General features: G+C 40.1%; 1 protein-coding gene across 2 annotated transcripts; it reads right to left on the bottom strand.

The window, feature by feature from the left end:
• Positions 1 to 2,292: 2,292 nt before the first annotated feature.
• On the bottom strand, positions 2,293 to 3,890 carry tmem250 (transmembrane protein 250). 2 transcript variants are annotated; one of them, XM_010752215.3, is made up of 2 exons: positions 3,661 to 3,890; positions 2,293 to 3,346 (listed from the first exon to the last, which is right to left on the bottom strand). In XM_010752215.3, the coding sequence occupies exon 2, from the start codon at positions 3,121 to 3,123 to the stop codon at positions 2,704 to 2,706; it is 420 nt and encodes a 139-aa protein (XP_010750517.1). In that variant the 5' UTR covers positions 3,124 to 3,346; positions 3,661 to 3,890; the 3' UTR covers positions 2,293 to 2,703. The 2 variants fall into 2 exon arrangements, with proteins under 2 accessions (XP_010750517.1, XP_019131818.1); XM_019276273.2 differs by having other exon boundaries at positions 3,630 to 3,883.
• Between the last annotated feature and the right edge of the window lie 16,847 nt (positions 3,891 to 20,737).

Here is a 20,737-nt window from a genome sequence, read left to right as displayed (position 1 = left end):
CCATGTCTGCCATATTTTGAAAATAGAGCCCCCAAATCTTACACACTGGACTTAAGTACAATAAAGGTCCAGTAAATGTATTTAGTTACTTCCCACCTCTGTTCACACCTAAGTAAGATTATCTGCCACATCCCAATGCGTCTACTATTATTGTTTGCACTGGATTATCTTTAATCCTCTTATTATATTATGTGATTTCCTATTCCTAACTAAATTTCAGTGGTGTATTTATTTTCTATTAGTCCTGTAATATTTCTGTGGGTTTATGACATTTAATAAAGTTTACAGTGCTCTTATTGTACCTCTTGGTATTTAAAGTGTATGGTACCACTATGATGTTCCAATAGGCACTATCATGTGTCTGTGGTACTCAGTGGTGAGTTTATAATGATCTCATTGTACTTAGGTGTATGGCATTTGTAGAATTACATAATCATTCATGTTTACAAGGAAATTAAAGATGCTTCATTGCAGCTCATTGTTCAGCCAAACTAGTAAAACTACAACTGTAGCCTAATAAAAAGACAGCAGACAGATTTGTTTTTGTTCTAATTGTAACGACACTTCAGGTCGATTTTCATGATCAAAGTTCTGCAACAAAAGGATGAATAAAGCACCAGTTTTAACTGATTATGAGAGAGTCAACATATGGTAAATCATCCTGTGAGCTATGTTTTTAATGTACGTTATGTAATGTATGGGCTCGAGATCTGATCTGGAACACAGAAGAGGCGTTGTCGTGATAATTAAACAGGACCAAAAAAAAAAAGGCAAGTCATTGAGACTAAGCAGAAAACTTCAGCTTTTCAAACAAAAACAAGAAATGAAACTGAGAAAGCCATGATCTAATTGTCAAGCTCTACCTATTGCACTATGTTGACATCACAAGACAATCCATGTTCTCTAGTTCTCCTCTGGTGTAACTGGGCCTGGCTCAAGAGTCCGAGGCATATGATGTGTTTATCCCCAGAACAAAAGCTTATTGTTGCCCCCTGATTATCCATTTACAGCCTGAGGCCATACCAGTCTCAAGCATGTCTCGGTCAGGCCACCAGACACTGTGTCGAAAGTTCATATCTAAAGATGGAGTCCCAGAAGTTTCCAGTGTCTTTTGCTTGGTTTCCTGTACTAGCCGATGATAAACATTGAAGTCTGAGCTGGAGCTGGTACATAAAGAATTCAAATCTTTACAATCATACAGTGTGGAAAAATATTCTGTTACACCTGAATTAAAAAATGTTACGCGTGTATCCTATACAAGTAACATTTTAAATCCACGATTTAGTGGCATCTAGTGGTATAGTTGTTTATGCAACCACCTTGCCTCACCCCTTCCTAGTGAGGGGAAACTATGGTGGCTGTGAAACATGTGAAAAACACAAAAGACCCAATCTAGAGCCAGTGTCAGAGCCTCGGTTAATGTTGTTAAAGGAGAAAATGTCACAATTATCCAAAGCGATACCATGACAATGTGTGTTTTGTCCAAATGAAAGCCTCAAAATTATTTAAATTAAGCCGTCATATAGATGTGGTGGAGTAAAAGAAGAAAGCAGCATTGATGATACCCAAGTAAAGTACCCCAAATTTGAACTTACGTACTTGAGTAAATGTAGTTACATTCCACCAGTGGCCCTCATTAGTTCCTGTAAGCATACTTCGTGCCATGTGAAAATGAGACTATATATGGGGATTGGAACACAGCCATTTCCATTGTTATGCTTGGCAGAAACAGCAGGGTCTAGTTGTGGCTGGCGTTTGCGTGCTGGAGGAAACTAAACAGAGAAGTCTGTCAGAGTAGCTCTGGACTGATGGAACACTTGACCCAAAGACATTCTTATTTGAACTGTCACACACTCTTATGACACAGCCCGAGGCATGCCATCATGGGTGTTACAAAACACAGTCGACACATTCAACTTGCTTCGTGCATTTCAGAGCAGACAAGATTTCATCAACAGAAAATTGATTTAATAACTTTACAAAAAAAAAGAAAGAAGAGTTAATGTTTGTCACAAACAGTCCGTTTCTCCTATTTTTGCCACACGAAAGCACATTATGCACATTTGTTTTTGGTCACTTTAGCCACCATAAGTTACTGTATATCAGCTTCACCTCTGCAGAACGTGTATGTTTGTACGATAATATTGTGTTTACACACAATACTATGAAAATAATCTCAACCTGGGAATCATGGTACACTTTTATGTTTGGAGCCCAACTCGTGTTTTGACACAAATGACTGCCTTGCACCATACCACCATGATGCACATTAGTCATGTGTTCAGGTCACTGTTTTTTTTTTTTTCATGCAACACTGACATTCACATTTTCCATTATTGTAAACAAATGAGTTTCCAGTCAAGATGCCCTTTTAAGATTTGTGAAAACGGAGAGTCCTGATGACTCAAACCTCGATTCTCGTTATCAGACTTCACACTTCATGCATCATTTGGACTTTTCAGCAACCAGGTGGTTCTCCTTATACATGAACATCTTTTTTAAAAAAGGACCGTACACACACATATTTTTGTTGCACAGATTCTTATTGGATTCTATCATATCTGAAACTAAACCAATAAGATTTTTAGTTGATGTCAAAGGGTGTTTTATGTCGTTCCATAACAACACACAATGCTGAAGTTACAGTGTGAAGCATCCACATCATACACCACGTTTCCCCCCCTAACGCCGCTCACATCGCAGCTACATGTCCACGAACACCATGAAGCACCAGCCGAGCCCCCCAACCAGAAACATGGTGATCTGCATGCTGTAGATGATCAGGTCATTGAGCACCCCAAAGTCCAGGCGCCTGTGCCCCAACAACAACAGGATTACTGACAGCTTGTACTGGAGCCGCAGGAGTACTCGCACGCTGACGTACTGCAAGAAGAAGAGAGCGGAGAGCGCTACCCAGAGCAGGGAGGTCAGCAGACTGCAGCCAAAGTAGAGGAGGAAACGGAGGAAGCTGTACATGCACCGCGAGCGCAGGTACAGGTCAAAGTTATTGTACTTGGTGCGCACTAGCTTGGAAGCGTGCGTCGACCCACAGGCCGAGTGCATGCAGGTGGTGTGGGGGCCATGGAAGCTGCGCACCCGCCGTGGGATGGGGATCACAGGCATGGGTGGGCTACCGGAGCCCAGCACAGTGCACAGGAGTTACGGGGGGGAGTCCCGTGTGTGTGCTGCTTCTGTGGAGGCAGTTAACGTCATTTGGTTGTGGGGCAAAAAGTGGCTCTTGCAGGAGCCCCGAGGAGTGAGATGTAGCTGCTGCTGCTGCTGGTGGGGTCGGTCTGCTGTGAACTCCAGTCAGCAAAGGGGTTTCTCCTTCCGATGCAACAAGGTCCTGTGAGGAAAATGCACAGTTACTGTATGATTTTTGAATACATTTTCTAAAAGATGCACATTGCAAACAAGAACTGCAGGCCTGTGTCTGCACGTAAACCTGAAAACAATAGGTGCAGACACATTTTAAGAGATAGATTCATGCTTTAAAGCTATATTCTATGACTAAATCATAGCTAACACGCTTTATCCTACACAGAAAGGACCTTTCATACATATATTCCTCTAATAATAATAATAATAATAAGTGATCGTGCAGAACCAATGTGGGGGGGGGATCTTACATGCACAACACTACGGCGTCTTCCTCCTCACCAAAGAAGCTGGTGTTTGATTCTCGGACGACAGGAGCATTGTATCACATTATATATAACACTTGGCCGGTGATATAAACACGCGACATTTGATCCTCGGTTTTAATAAGAGCCGATGATGATCAGGCAGCGACGGGCGGACGGACGGAGAGCCGGTGCCTGCAACGTCCTGTCGCAAAATATACGAGTCATCCTGCTGTGACGACAGCTGCCCGCTTAAAGGGGAAGCGCTCCCTGAGAGAGAGGCTGCAAGTATATGTCTGACCTATTTATTTTACTGGGATTATTCATTTGATTTTATTATTTTATTTTATTTATTTATTTTGCCTTTATATTCCGTGTATAGTAGATGTCGTTGTAATGCTTGATGTGCAGTGTTCTTTCCTCTTTTTCATTTTTATATGTATATATATTTCTCTCTTTTCTATGTTTTGAAAATCAATAAACATATTTCAAAAATACTGTTGTGAGCAAATATAATGCAGTGAGTAAACAGTGTGTGTGTGTGTGTAACTTTGCCCCAGTACATTGGGAAGTAAAAGTCATATGATCGGAGTTTGCCTCTACATAAACTACTGTGGAAAAATGAGTAATTTAAGGTCATCTCACAACCACTTAGTCTATATAGACTCACTTCCAGTGGTGCAGGAAGTGTTTAGATATTTTTAACTCAAGTGAATATATTTTATATTACAAAGTGATAGCAGCATTACCACATATATCAGCAGTAAATGGTCCCTGTTGTGTGTTTTACTATAATATTATATGATTTTGGATCAGTTTTTACTGCTGCATTAAGGTTCAGATTTGTTTGTCATATGTTGTGTTTTTCACATGTTTCACAGCCACCGTAGTTTCATTTTTATATGTATTCTTACAATAAGTTTATAGTCATCTTCTTGTTATAAAATCCCATCAAGAAAACATAAAGTAACAATACAACTAGAAATACGTACATTAGACACACACACACACACACACACACACACACACACACACACACACACACAAAACAACTCAACTTGTGCTAATATAGGATAGAATTCAAATAATATATAATATTTACAATTTCCTATCAGGTAAAGCCTACCTTTCCATCTTTAATTATGTATATGTTGTTTAATGCTTAATGTTGAATAATGTCAGTCTGCTTTTAGCTTTGCGACAATGCACTTCACAGCTAATTTATGTTTTGTCAAACTATTTAGTTTAAGAAGTAGGATTTCCTCATCTCATCAACAATCATCAGTTTATCATCCATCCATCTATCCTGCCATTTTTGTAACAGCTTATCCTCCTCAAGGTCGCGGGGAGGGGCTGGAGCCTATCCCAGCTGACTTAGAGCAAAAGGTGAGGTACATCCTGGACGCCAGCTCATCACAGGGCACATAGAGACAAAGAACCATTCAGACTTACATTACTTATCAGTTTATCGGAAAAATTCAAATTAAAAATCACCGACCTTCACTGGACAGGACATGTATGAAAAATAGTAATCTGAAAAGCAACTCACATTGTCAGACAAATGTAGTTAGAGTAAAATGTACAATATTGGCCTCTGGGATGTAGTGCAGCAGAAGTATAAAGTAGTATAGAATGGAAAGTACCTCAAATTTGCACTTAAGTACAGTACTTAAGTACATGTATTTAGTTCATCATCTGCATTGGAAATGTCAGATGATGTAAGTTTGCGTTTTCTAGGTTCAAAACAGCATTGGGAAAATGTCTGATTTTCCCCACTCCCCCGCAACAAATAGAAGATAAGGTTGATTCATTTCACAACCACCGATCTATAGACTAATTTCCTACAGCATTAATGAAATAAAAAAACATCCAATGACTCATAGTGTACCCACAATATGTCAAAAGATTTGTGGATATGTCCCTTGCAGGGGACAGGTGGAAGAAGTATTCAGATCTTTTACTTAAGTTGAATAGAATTACAAAAGTAGCTGTAAAATGTAAGTGAATGTAAAAGTACTCATTCTGTATTGAAATGTCACTGTGACTTTACTTAACATTTATTTAACATGTCATACTTGCAGAAGCCAAAGTAAATTGGAGTTTTACGACTTATACTGCTGCACTTTTGGTAAAAGAAAAAAAAAATCCCAAAACTTTGCAAAGGTCATGTGTAAATTTGTATTCATGTGTCTGTAAACCTCACAGAAGGTTACACAGTGTGCTCACGTGCACATCCTCAGATGTGTGTGAGACACATAAAGGTGTTCTAGCCTCTCGCTCTGTATATCAAGTAACCTTCATTGGGCCGATTTATGGGTCGGCCGAATGATTACATCTCAGCTATCTGTCAGCAAGCCAGATGGCAGCAGGTGTCAATAAATCATAATAAATACAGACTTTTTTAAAAGAAGAGTTTATTATAGTTGTTAATAGTGCGCTGGATCACTTTACTGGGAATTTAAAGGTGTATTATGCAAAATTAGAAAAACAAACCTTATAATATTTAATCAAACATACATAAAACTGTCACTGAGGCTGAATATATTAATCTGTGTACCTCTCTGCTTTCACATTATGATTGAGTTTAGTAATGAAATCCATAGCATAATAATTTGAGTGGCAGCCAAAGTCTGAAGTCAGATCTGGCCATAAAAATTTAAATTGCTGCATTTATTTAAATGGAGAGTATTTTCTTTGTCCACAAGAGAGCACTCACTGCCTAATACTGAACTACGATTTTAATGCTACAAAAACTGACATTATATGTTCACAGTTATCTACACCTATCAGTTCATTTCTTAAGAATGCCCACAAACGGCACTATACAATTACACACAACCCCATTTGTGCAGGAAATACTTTCAATCCTGCTTCACAAATAATCATCTGTCATTTGCATCGAGTATCTTAAGTGTCGCTTCTGTCAACACGAAGTTATGATTAAAAGTCTTGCTCTGAAATCCACTTACCATCAGCCGTGTTTATTTAGTCTATTGACAAAGGTTTTGTTACATGATCCATTTACCCAGATGGCTTATTTTTTCTGAAGTATTCTCCATGAAGGTTATCTGATCTTATCTTTATTGGGGCCCCGTTATTAAGACTCGTTCGGGGTCAAGCCAGTGCATGTGCTGCATTCACAGGAAGAGCTCTCTTTCATTTGCTCATGTAATCTTATTGCTCATGTGCGAACTTGATCTTTGCCTTACTGATGCCATAGCTGTGACAAACAGCCTTTGGCCAAGTCGCTAAAGTCAGAAGAAGAAAACAAAACAAAACAGAAGACCTTTCATTTCCAGTATCAATAAACAAATGTTAAGTCAGGATATATGTCATGGAAATTTTGAACATCACACACCAAACAATAGTTGACTTGCAGCCACACAAATCAATTTCCTGTGCTGTAAATCACTAAGTTATTACACCCATTTGGCAGCAACTTGGTTAACACACTTCCTTTCTGCAGAAATCTTTGCTCTGAATTGGATTTTTAGATCTTTGGGACCACTTTGGGACCAGAACCTGCTGTGCAAGTTGTTGCACTTCCATTTGGCAATAAACTTTTTTCTGCCTATCTTCCTCTGCAACTCCCTCGAGAGGTGTTCTTATAATGGGTTGCACTATTTTCTGGTTAGAAGATTAATGGTGGCCATTTAGGGGGGGAAAAAAAGTACCTTGAAGGTTATCCTTGCTTGTCAGGTTGTGAAGAACTAGATTCCTTTCTCAGGGATAAATGATGCTGGCACACTGGGAGAGAACACAGGTCACAGATAAAGGACAAGGCATCAGCATGATCTACTCGACTGTTCATGTTCATATTGGCCAAGTGCAAATATGCAAATATGGATTTATTTCATCATTTCACGACAAATCTTGAAATAAAATTAAAAAAGCCAGAAGATGTTTAAACATAAAATATATAAAATATTCAAAACAACTGTCAATTTACTGTTGCTGTTGAGTCTTAATTACATGAGCTGGCCTATTTACAAGCCTCACTGATCAAACAGAACAAACCAATGTTTGAATTTACTTGTGATGCCAAGTTCATAATTAGTGTTTCACAATAGGAGATCTGATATAATCTGCCCACAGGAACACAGGCCTCACAATAGGAGTTTTTTAATGTATCTCTATATATGTCAGTCATATTGTACATAATATCTACAGAGAATCATTAATTTTCATGTTTCATATTTGTTTGTCTTAAACATTTCGTTGCATTTTCATTTATTCACAAGAAGCAGCTGACTGAAACTGTCTTTGTCGGATGTTCGCCTGGAAGATGAGGCCACAAGAGATGACATTTTGATTTTCCACCACTGGAGGGAGCTGTTTGCTCAGGTATCACTGCATGTTAACGGTGCTTTCCAATCCAGTGCTTGAGAGGAACAGCACATTCAATCAAGGGCATGGCACCAAGCTATCTCCCCTCCTTCTTCTTATATGGGCGTATTTGAACAAAATCCAGCTCCTACATTACCGCCGTCTTTGATAAATGGACACATACAGCGCCATTACAGCTGCAAATGGCACTAAATAGTGCCAAGTTTAGATGTTGCCTTTCCCCTACATCTGGTTAATAAGTGCACCCAAGCTGAGGAAGCTCCTCTGTCTCGTACCATTATCAAGAAAAACGATGTCAATAAAGTCCATGCTAGTGATTTAGGCACCCATGTGCCCTTGTAAAGGATGTATACTGGTTCTAATCATGCATTATGGCAATATTATTGACTCATATTTTGCTCTTCTAAAACATGAAGACCTTTGGAGTATTGGCTCATCTTCTTGGTCGGGGAAAGTCAATTCTTTGTGCGTTTAAGTTTCTTTTCCAAGTTTTAAAGTATCTGAAGAATAGTGCTTTGGAAGTGTCATTGCCAAGGCTACTTCTTCATTCAGTGACAAACTGCAGAAGGCCAAATCTACTCTGTAGAATGACATTTGCAATCCACAGCTAACCACCCTTCACCCCCTCAAACCTTTGCCAATACATAGCCTTCATGACCCAAAGAGTATCTAGAGTAAGCAAGATTAAAGGGGCAACATGTCAAAATCCTCTTTGACTCCTCCAAATACACTTGGGCTAAATCAATTAATTCATTAACTAAGTAGAGGTCACAGCCCATAGTTGAGCTAAGACAAATTAAATCAATTAGTCGGGCTAATAAGATGAGGGAGACTTTAATTAGTGAAAGTTTAATCAAAGCCATGTTTGCGCCGTGCTGCGTTATGAAGCGGCTCAATAGATCTCCTATAGAAAGATCCATTAGGCCTGTCAGATAAAACTTTGCCTGCTTACTTGAAAACACGTGTGTCCTTACTTTTATCTGCTTCTGTGTTTGTTCCACTGTAGTAAGAGGACTTTCTGCCTGCTTTTATTCTTCTTTTAAGGAATGTGATACATCTGGTGACCAGCCTGCCCCTCAGGCTGAGTATGTTTTTCCACCAAATGAAATAATTCATGAAAAAAAAATAGTAAAACAAATTAAAAGATGAGAAAAGGGCATAACACCGTTCCACTTCCAGGACAGTTAGGTGTGTAGAGGATGCCAAGCCTCGGAGAGCAAATTAAGTACCCAATTAAACTAATTAAAATAAAACATGATGCAGGCAGTCGGGTCAGGCAGTTGCTTCCAAGTTTCTTTGGTATATAAAGTTGAATTATTAAGGAAATAGCCCTGAGCCCATTCAAACACTTTCAATCTCATTCAGTGTTTTTTTCATCTCTTGTGCATTTGTGTCTGTGAAGTGCACAAATCTGTGTGTTTTATAATCCTGTCGAGCCATCTGTTATTATTAAAACCTGCTCCCGTTGCACCATAGATCCAAAGTATTCATCTGGCCAGATGTTACTTCAACATCACTTTCCCAAAGTTTTGCCAGTTGTTTTGCACAAACAAGTTTGAACATGACACGTATCCGTCACATGGTAAGTAACGCTGTATCAGCAGCGGTTGGGAGTTACACAAATTTGGAATATAGAAGCGTTATCCAACATTTTTATTTTAATGTATTGCAATGGATGTTTATCCTGCAAATTTAGCATATAAATAGTACATTTTGAATAAGTTCACAGGCATCATTGACTAAGTTTCCTTTTTGGTCTGTCTCATCTGTCTTTCTTGTTCTCCCTCTGTCCTCAGCCACATGTGGCTGGATTGGGCCTGGAGTGTTAATCCTTGGCATAAGGGGGCTAGGCTGGATTATCGACTCATATGGAAACATCTGTATGGGTGGATGAGAGGGTCGTGAAGCTTGGACCTAGAAATGGAGGAGGGAGGAGGGGGTGTTTGGGGTGGACTGCGACCTATGGGAGCACACTGAGAAGCCAGAGGTAGGGCTGGAGACGAGAAGGATGGTGATCTTTTGTTTCTTAGTTGCAGCAACACACAAAAAAAGCATGCTTGAATGAAGACTTTATAAGTGTGTTTGCACATGAAGATCACCATCTGATCTTTTGATGTGTGTCCTCTCTCATCTTGCCATTTTAGTACATAGCTTTGTCTTTACTGACAATTTTCCAACACGCAAAGCTTCTTCTTGCTTATCAAGAGCCTCAAGAAGATCCAAAGCATGGGTTTTGTGCTCTGCATATTTTGCATATAGACTCATTTCTATCTGCATTGGGCTATTAATATGCAGGGATGATTTAGAGGGCAGGGGAGACTGGGGGGATTAGGCCCGATTCAGTCGTCACTGGGGGGAGTTTGAGGAAGGAGGAGGTTTACATCAACAAGCCCTGATTTACGTTGGTGAACAGATGGTGGAGAAATTGCTCTGTTTGGAAAAGATGTGCAATTTATTTCAGTTGATATTGTAGTTAAAGAGAGAGAGAGAGAGAGAGAGAGAGAAAGAGGGCTGGGATGAGGTTAGTTTAAAACTGGCAGGGTGAACTTCACTCTCTTTGTACAGTAAAACACAGATTAGCATAAATCGTGGTAGACCAGAGTGCAGTGCAAGCACATGGCAGTTTGTTTGGAGCAAACTCAATCTACCATTTTTGGTCTTTTGCTGCAAATCTGGAACATGAAGGGTTGACTCATTAAAGTTTCCGACCAACAGCTACGTCCTTCACGTTTATGTTCTTACGATATTTTTGTAGGCAGAGCAGTTTTAAACATGGAAAAGTTCGAATAAAAGTAAAGAAGAAAGTTACAGCTCATACAAACCTCAAACTCCCACGTGATCAAGACAAACAGCACGTTCCTGAATTGACTGAAGCATTCTGTTCGCATCAATACATGTTGCTTCTGTGCCAAGTTGGATCCTAGCTCGGTATCAGATATCAGAACTGTAAATCTGTTGCCCTGGCACAATCATATGTTTTAGATGAAAAATATGGCACCTATATAAATCATTTAGATCCAAAGAGTTCTGAAGAAAGAGTAAAGGCTGTTTTGATTGCTGCTTCATGAAATGCAGGTTATTTAACTAAGCTAAAGTGATGTTGCCTCCATGAGCTAACTTTAACCTTGTTTGGCCCATTTGTTTCTCAAGGCAACCTGTGCACATCTGTTCTGATTGTTTGTCTGGAAAGGAAATCATTTTATCACATCATTTTTTGCCACATCTCAGCTACTGTACCATTCAGCAGTATACACAGAAGTCACAATTCGGTTGATACCTCAGTTTAGGAGTCAGAGTTGCTGCCGTACTGCAAGTTTGGTACCCAAAATGTGTAAATATATGTTTCTTTTTGCCTGGGTGATGCTTAATGTACATTAGTATCTATATTAGCAACCGTGGAGCAATGGCGAAAACACTAACCTTGTCGTATCCACAGCTGCTTTATTACTGCTTGCTGTAGAGTACCTTACTCAAATGCCAATCAGTTTGCTAACTTCAACATATGTTACTAACTCTGGACTTTGGTTGTGCATCACATTTAGGATACTGTGCTGATTTGACACAAATGCACAAACTGTTACAGCCCTATGATGTGATGCTGTGATTTAGGTATTTCCTAGAAGTAACAATGACCACTATAAATCTTACAGGCACCCTGTTGGAGTTTGGTTTCTGAACCGTCACCTTAAGTTCGCCCTGTGTCTGGAGTCACACCCCTGATGTAAACCCTCTTGTCAATTAAGGATCCATACACTACCATTACATCAAATAAGTGGAAACATGATACAGTTACCACATACTGGATCCGATCAATACAGCCCCTACTGCCACTTCCCATCGACACACATATACACACACATACACACACATACACACAAAAGAAAGAGCATTTTACTATATAATTGATTTATGGAGATTCAGCCAGCAGAAACATATTGATCCACATGAGGCAGTTTTGATGGAATATGGTGATTCTGCATTTTTATGATTAATATAAACAAGTGGTCCCAGAAGGGTGTATTTTGTACATTTTATACAAGACTGAGAACTGTGACACAAAAAGTTAGTCTTGATTCCGGAGCAGGCTAGAAGTCCTACAGTGTTATTGTATTATAAAGTGAAGTGCTCTAAGGCCTGTTGATTTTAACAAGCCGTCAGAGAGAGAAAGGTCAATGCTAACGCGAGTCTCTCGGTGAAGAGGGTGCCAATACAGGCAGTTAAAATTGAGAAGGGTTAGAAACCTATAGTGTGAGATAGGCCTGGATGTCAGACTGTGTTTGTTTGTGTGTGCATGTGTGTGTGTGTGGGCACACAAATAAAGAATGCAAGTGAAAGGATACTAGTAAGGTAAAGCTCAAACCACTAGCCACCATTAGCCTGATTGGCCGGAGAGGTCAGCAAGGGTCAATTGATGGGTCAATCACATTGTCGATTTGATGACCCAACCACATTGGTTTGGCAAATAGAGGGCTGGACGTTGGACACACTCGCTCTCCCTCCCTCTGAGTTATTGCGCATGCCAAAGCTACGTTACATTAACACAGAAAAATCTATCCGATCACTTATGCTGATTTACGCTAGGACTGCACTGCCCCGTCAACCCTCTTGACCAGCTCAAGAGAACATTTTTAATGCAGGAAGATTTATGCTGCAAATTACTTCGCAGTGGTAAAATATGAGTGCATGAGGTCTGACATCTGAAGTGTGTTCGTGTTGGATTTGTTTCGAACCAGACTCAGTAACTGAATGTTAAAAGAAAAGAAGATCACTCTCTTAAAACAATTTCCCTCGACTCTTTCCAACAACATATATCACTACTGTCACTCAGCATCTTTTCGCTATTGTATCAATTACGGCCATCAATTTTAAAAAAGCCAGACCTACATGTGATTTGAACCAAAACGTGGCCTAGATAGAAAACACAAGATAAACGCATCAGTTTTCGAAGCCTGTCTCCTAATCTGTAGCAAAGTGCCAGGAGATCTGCGTATCTTTATCGGTGCCCCATTAATGATACAGCAAGTACAAAAGTACCCCAGCTCGGATACCACTCTTCCTTTAACCTGCCAGATCCAGATCTGCCTGAGCCACCAGAAAGAAATACCTCCACACACTGCTCCTGGCGACATGATGTCAGGGGTCAAAAGGTTAAGGGTCAGAAAAGCAGGTGACCTAACATCATTACGTCATTGTTACCAATGCAGTAATGAAATGATTAAAAGGAGGTAAATAGTAAACTTATTTACCTAAATTTCTTCCTTTATCTGTCTGCCCATTTTTTTGGACTGCATAGAAATCTGAATTTATATTCCTGTAAAAAAAAAAATCACATTGTAATAGTACAAATTTGAGAAAAACAGCTAAGTTAAGTTTATATGTCTAAATAAGACATAAAGTGTAATATCATTGTTTATTTAATACTTTTGTTTTTAAGTGGCCTTTAATGAACAATATTTCTTATAAGCTCTACTGTACACCTTCGCAGGTTAAATGTCACTGGCTTGACAGTTTATGAGTGAGTCAAGTGTCGTTTCAGACAGTGAAGAATACTGCAAAAACAGTTACATTAGGACATTACATTACAATAGAACAATAATATCCACCACACATTAAATGGTGGATATTGTGGAAATAGGACTTACAGTGTACAATTTTATAAATGGTGGATATTGTGGAAATAGGACTTACAGTGTACAATTTTACAATTTTACACAATTTTCCTGCGGGGATTAATAAAGTATTTCTGATTCTGATTCTGTACTTGCACTGCTGTGCTGTTCTTTTGTAAAAGAAAAGCAATATATATATATATATATAATTATTATTTATTTATTTATTTATTTATTTTTTACTTGAGCAGAGCAACAAGCATGTTATCTGATAAAGTTAATAGGGCAAATGTTAGCAAACAGCTGCCCATTTACCCAACCAGAAGACACTGAGCAACATTAGCATTCATTTGGAGTAATGTGTTGTGTCAACCTGATTAATGTACGTCCAATATCCACTGCTGCTGCTTCTAGCTCCGCTTTGGTCTTCAACTCCTGAGGGAAATATCAGGCTCTTTAGCAGCTAAATGCTCACCAGCTAGTCGCTAACTTTGCCTGTCTGTCGCTCAGTGCTGGGCTGGTAGCATACAGTGAGTCTTTAAGAGATTTCCCTTTGGAAAGGACGCTGATGATGAGTCTGGTGAAAGTGAACCATGACAGTAAAATTGTGGGTGGCTAAACCAAAACAATGAGCTGAAAGACACTAAAGCTGCATAGAGCTGAAGGGAACTGTGGAGTTGCGTTCGCGAGTGAGCAACCTGTTTCATATCTGTGTAGTTTTGATATAAGAATATTGATTCAAGCAGCTCGAAGGTTTCCAACTGAGTGCTGTAGTAGCTATTCATTTTTTACAGACAATAAACCCCAGGAATCCTCAGTGGTCACGAAGATAGAAGTTACCCCAGGACTTTGGCTCTTTGTTTCTGTTCTCTGTCCTTCACTTATCACATTCATTTCAGTGAATTTGCTTCTGCTCACTCATTCTAGTGGCTCACTTTTCTCCACTATCCCTCCACCTGGCAGCAAGCAAGTTTACTTCTTGCATCACTGTCCACACCTTCGTGGTATATTTCCCCTCTCTGTCTTTTGCTCCAAATGTTAGCAGAGGGCTTTACGTATCTGAATGATTGCTCTTGTACCTCATATTTCTTCCGGGCTGATGGGATTACAAGTGTCAATTACTGTATATTGGGGTTCCCGAAACTCTCTTAAAAACCTGAATCTTATTGGAATAAAAACACAAGTTGTTGCGTATTTATAATTTTCACTATTTTCACATGCAAATATTTCACTTGATTAGAAAGGGCTGTGTGAATAGCAGCACTGTAACGTATAGCGCACATAAAATGTATCAATGAGTGAAGCAAATGAAACAAAAATCAGGTTAAAGATATCAGTCCTCCAGGCTGCCGTATTTACAATAGCTGTGTTCAGCAGTGCTGCAGATCAGGTGTCCAGCTTCACACTCGGTGACCCCAGGTTTGCAGGTTTGCGGTTACCTCAAACTCCTCCAATATTAAACACAGACGTCTATTATCTGCATCTGGTCTCTCTTTACACAGCAACGCACGCAAAGACACACATGCACGCACATAAACAAGCATCAGCCTGTACAGTGTGCGTGCGTGTGTTTGTGTTGTGTTGTGTGCCTGTGTGTGCATGTGTGTGTGTGTGTGTGTGTGAGAGAGAGCACAGAACAAGAACAATGGATGGGCTCACAATGAAATATTTAAGAAAGAGCAGCACACAGCCTGTAAGGTGTTAGAGGTCACATCACCAGGGGAAAGAGGAGGAGAAAGAGGAAGAAACAGGTAACATCAAACTTTGCGGTTACAGTATGTGCTTGAAACTATATCGATCCTGCCATTCACTTCCTTTCCTTTCGTGCAGCTGTTTCCTGCTACTTTTTGGCTTCAGATTTGAATTTGTAACTTAACATATATAGAGTATTATTTCTTTTACCTACTTACTTGAGGTGCTTTGTGATTTTGTCACATTGATATATGTGAATACTTTCTTTTCAACAGCTATTTTCTTATTTTGTTGCTTGTGTTTTTTTTTCACTTTGGCAAACTATCTCTGTGATAAAGGGTTGGAACTAAACATCTTTTGTTTTTTTTTTGATAAAAATTTCCTACCATGGTTTAGAATTAGTTCCTCCACAATTCCTTCAAACATTTCCATGCTACAAGAGCAGACTTGCTTCAGAGCTCGTGGCGGCTTATCCTGCCCAGGTGGGGTTTTGTCCCAGACTGCTCGCTACAAAGAGCGTTTAGCCTCTCTTGAATAATCCAATGAGAACATCCGGTAGATGGAGACCTAGGGTTCGAAACCTGAGAGCGACATCTGACACATAAGCATAGAGGGGACCTGGGGACTGGATGACTTCAGATGGTTGTTGTTATTGTTGTTGGTGGTGGTGATGTGGCTTCTGGACATGTCATCTAACCCACCGCTCTCTCTGCCCCCCCTTTCTTCTTCTCCCTTGATGATGCCTAAATGAGGCAGAGTAGGTAGTGGTTGGAATAAATACACTCTCTCACCTGGCCTTGAAGGGTCCAGTTTCCACCAGAGAGTCTCTGGTCTGGATTGGATGTCTTTTTGTGGTCTGGCTTGATATTTTCCCTCTACTGCGTGGGAGTCCATCTGTATTTGATTTTACAGCCAAACAAATATGCTGAAGAAGAAAGAGGCTGTGACAATCTGAAATATTGCCTCACACGACAAACTTGGATGACTCTTTTTAAAAAATATTTGCAAACAGCTATTTGAAAAAACAAATAAAAAAATACGTGATTAATGATCAGACGCTGGCCGTTTGAGAAGTGCAATGTTGCACCTTTTTCATACATTTCCCACCAAAGCACGTCATAGTGTGATGCAGCCTTCACAGAGGTTCATGTCGCAGCTGTCAAGCAATCACAATTACTGTGTATTTGTTGGCCACCTCTACGACTCGCTCTGAACGTGCTGCTCAGTAACTTATCGCCCCGTCCCTAACCTTTCTGGGCAGAGGGTGCATCCATCATCTTAAAGTGCGATCTATTCCGGTCTACCTTCAGTCAGGAGGGGAAAGGCCTGAGCCAGCGTGTATGTGTGTGTGTCGGTACAACTTATGGGCTGTCAGCACAAAGTGCAGAGCCTTGCCGGAAACTGACAACCACTGAATGACTGACAGGGACATTGCACCATTACGTTCCCTATATATATGTGTGTGTGTGTGTGTGTGTGTGTGTGCATGCTTGTATCCTTGTATGCTGTGTGTATAATTGTGCACATTAAACCTGCCTTCAGTTTTTTCTCTTTGACCTAAAGGATCTTTCTCATTTTTTATGCTAGTCTTCACGTAGATGGCTTCAACTTTCTCACCAAAGAATGTGATTGTGGCAAATCGGACAAGTTTCCTTTGCTACAGTGATGATGTTCATCTTTTCTCAAGATTTGTATAATTCTTTCTTTTTAAATTTAACGTACCTCTATATATTTTCATATCTTACACCCCAAAAACATATTAATCTCCTCATGGAAAATGAATGTGCACCTCTGTGTCTCTTTGCGTCCAACTGTAGGTCTTATTTGCAAATTTTCTCCTGCGTGACTCCTCCTCCTCCAATTCCCCTTGTTTTTGCTCAGTTTCTCTCACTTTCTCAATATTCTCGTCTGTTTTTTCCGCTCTCTCTCTCTCTCTCCCTCTCCCTACCACGTGATCCACTCGCTCCATCTCTCCCCCTGCCGACCCTCCTCTTTCCCATCAGCACCCAGGGGCTGATGAATGCGTGGCCTCCTATTGATCGCGATGGGTGATGGATGATGGCTGGGAGATGAGTGATGGGGTGCAGGCAAAGGTGCCAATAAGGGGGCAGCCAGAGGGTGGGGTCTCCCCTACTGTTGCTAATGGGAGAAGACTAGGGGAGATGGGCCGCTGTGGCAACCGCTCAGCCCCCCGCCCTCTCAACCCCAAAACACACGTGGTGCTGCGTTTCAGCTCTGCTTTGCATTTTCTTCCCACATATGTATGGGTCACACTTGTTTCGTCTTGTTTGAGATAGACATTGCATCCAATTGTGTGTTTGTGCATGTATGTTTCTGTAATTGCATAAGGTTGCAGTAAGTGTTCCTGTATGTGTGGCCATGAGTGAAAACAGGGTAAAGGGTGTGTATGTGTGCGTGGGTGGTGAAGGAGAGAGGGGGGGGGTTGGAGTGCTCAAGTGGTGGTTAGTACGAAAAGATGATGGATGATGGGGCAGGAGGAGAAGACTGCTTCACAGCTCCAAATTGATATCCCAGCAAATGTTTTTGTCTGCTGTGAAAAATGGTGCCGCAACTCTCATCTCCACTCCACTCCGCTCCACCCCCCTCCTCTGGTCTCTCTTCGGGCTTCTCTCTCTGCAGTGAATCACGCCCTGCAATCCATTTCCAACACCCAAAGCTTTACTTCCCGCTCCCCCGGTATCCTGACAGCACCTGATCACCGCACCGGCCTCCTGGCTTTCTGCTCACATTGTATACCTGGCTCTCATTTCCTTGTTGCCATAGAAACCTGCCTGGGATTATTGTTCATCGCCCCTCATCATTTATCCCTTTCTTTGCCTTGCCCTTCTACGCACAGTCAACTACCTATCAGTGTGGACTATCAGTTGTGGACTATTAGTGTAGCTGTGTTGGGGGAGGACTGGAAGAAAAAGTAAAAGTCCTCCAGGGAGAGGGCGGCTGATTCTCTAATTGGTATGGATGATGTGGAAGTTTGGTAATAGAGATATACAGTTCAGAAAGGCTATGATGTACAGATTTTTCAAGATAGTAAAAAATGTATGATACATATACATGTACATTTATTATAAAACATCAAGTGTGAATTAAAATGCACAATATCTATTATATCTATATAATATAATATAGACTATAATAGATATTTAGTGCATTTTTATAGACTTTATAATAGAAAATGAAAAAATAGAAGGACCATACTGTCATACCTTTCCCATTTGTACTATGCATGTTTTAGATATTTAAGTGTATTTTTCACACCATGCCAGGCAGCCATTGTTTTCCAGTCTTTTCTGTAAAACATGAAAAGAATTAGCAGACTGTAGACTAAAACCTGATCGAGTTGTTTAATCCGTCACATTGAACATGATGGAACTGTGAGAGAAATCACAATTAAAACTTAAGCATGTTTTCAGAGTGTGCCCTTCATTTTCATGTTGTACAAAAATGAAACCAGTGCCTGCCTGGAAAATTTGAGTAGTACATTCAAATTTCTAAAACACTAAAAAGCATGACTGACAGTAAATCGGGTTAAACATAGGCGATGTGTACACAGGAATTTAGGTCATCAACAAATCCAATGTAAGTGCAAGTGTGTAAGTGACAGAAACCGCTGACATAACTTTTCCCGGTATGCAAACGCAGACTATGGCTATGTCATGACTGAGTCACATGACAACACGTAGTCATCAGTTGGATTTATACTCTATACTGGCAGAATGAAAATACTTAATATATTTTTTCTTCTTACTAACATTACAAAAGTTTTACAGAGAGAGAACAAAGCCATTTCACCACATGAATCCCACAGTAGTAATGTTTACACATGGTCAGTGACTTCTACAGCAAAATGACAGCAAAACCGAAGATGTGCAAAAATAGGAAGTAGCAACTGCACTGTGATGGCCCTTCCAGACACAACACAGCAAGCAAACCTGTTATTTTCAATGACTTGTGACTGGCATCAGATGCATTGTGTCTGAAAATGCCATCATTTTTAAATAAGATTTCAAATGTCTCTGAACCTAAATGTATCGGAGGAATTCTTACTCACTTTTACTTTTTTTAAATCTCCAAATAGAGTTGTAAAGATATTCTGGCTGAAGTATTGACTTGTTTACAATTTGTTCTATCGACTGACCGCTTCTTTTTTGCCGTGTTGGACATCTCTGTAACAGTGTTGCCACATTCACAGAACTCAGTGATTGCTTTGGTGTGTACGATGTGATCACAATCGATAGTGATGTTGGCAAAATCTAAGAAAGCTGAGACTCCTGTTGTAATAAACCAGAATTTTCCTACAATAGTTTATTTAGGTTTTTATTTAGATTAGATATAAGTAAGTAAGGGAAGAAAGGCTGACACATTCACACCACTGCTCTGAATGTGCTCGGTGCTTTATGGTTCTGGGGGAAAATCAAGTTTTCAGGATGAGAAATGAAGCAGTAATGTCGGGAGAAAGGGATGAGAGAGTTGAGAGATAACAGGGGGGATAACAGGAGAGATCGGGATGAGCTCACTTCTTTTGCAGTGCTTAAGGAGAGAACCATCTGCAGAAGAGATTGTGCCTCAGATTAGGAGTGAGTCGAGGCTCCAGTGGAGAGGATTACGCCTGTGAAACAGAAGCAACACTAATAGAGGACAATCCAGCTGCCTGGAACAAGCTCTGCCACCCACCCAGGAAGACATATTAGCAGAAGAAAAAGAAAAAGATACAGGCACAGAGAGAGAGATATACGCAACGCTAAAACTCACACATACTTACATTAAAAGTGGATTTTAGAATTAATGGAATCAGCAGCAACAAGGCGGCGAGCCAAAAGCAATATTTGAAAGACAAGTGATAAATATTTGTCTGTGCAGACATCATAAATCAGGCTCATTATTTCTCACCCTGACTGTTCTGTATCTGGAACACCTTGTTAATTTGTTTTTTATGTGAACATTGTTCTAATGCTATCATCACTGAACACATTATCAGCAAGGGAGTGACAATGATCTTAAAACTGGAGAGATTTGATGAAAACATTTTGAATTGTTCAAAAAACATGTCTTACAGTGAACAATCTCTAAATCTCAGGATGTAGTCCAGCGATGGTTGGCTCTGGGATATGTCATAACTCTAATCCTAGTTCACTAACTGGGCTGCCCAGTAAAGGGGCCAAGAAGACCATAAGACCAATCTATCTGACATCTGGGCCTCTGCCTTTCTCTGGGCTCTAGACAGATGTTTGATGATTGTTAAGCTCCCAGGGTTCTTAGGAATGGAGACGTGAGAGTCGTCCATGTTTGGACAGTGTTTATGAAATAGTTCTGTGTCAATCAAGCATTTAAGTATGACAAAATATTTGTAGAAAGACCATGTGCTAAACTTTTAAGCCATGTTGGTCTGTTGCTTGGTCAAAAGTATGGCTTGGCACAATATTACCACCCGTCAGTCATGGTAAAATG

The sequence above is a fragment of the Larimichthys crocea genome, chromosome IX (assembly GCF_000972845.2).
Source record: "Larimichthys crocea isolate SSNF chromosome IX, L_crocea_2.0, whole genome shotgun sequence".
Classification (NCBI taxonomy): domain Eukaryota; kingdom Metazoa; phylum Chordata; class Actinopteri; family Sciaenidae; genus Larimichthys; species Larimichthys crocea.
This window is presented reverse-complemented; position numbering and strand designations above follow the sequence as displayed.

What these genes read in the sequence shown, in the direction of transcription:
- tmem250 (XM_010752215.3), bottom strand. Translation starts at nt 3,123, where the DNA reads ATGCCTGTGATCCCCATCCCACGGCGGGTGCGCAGCTTCCATGGCCCC.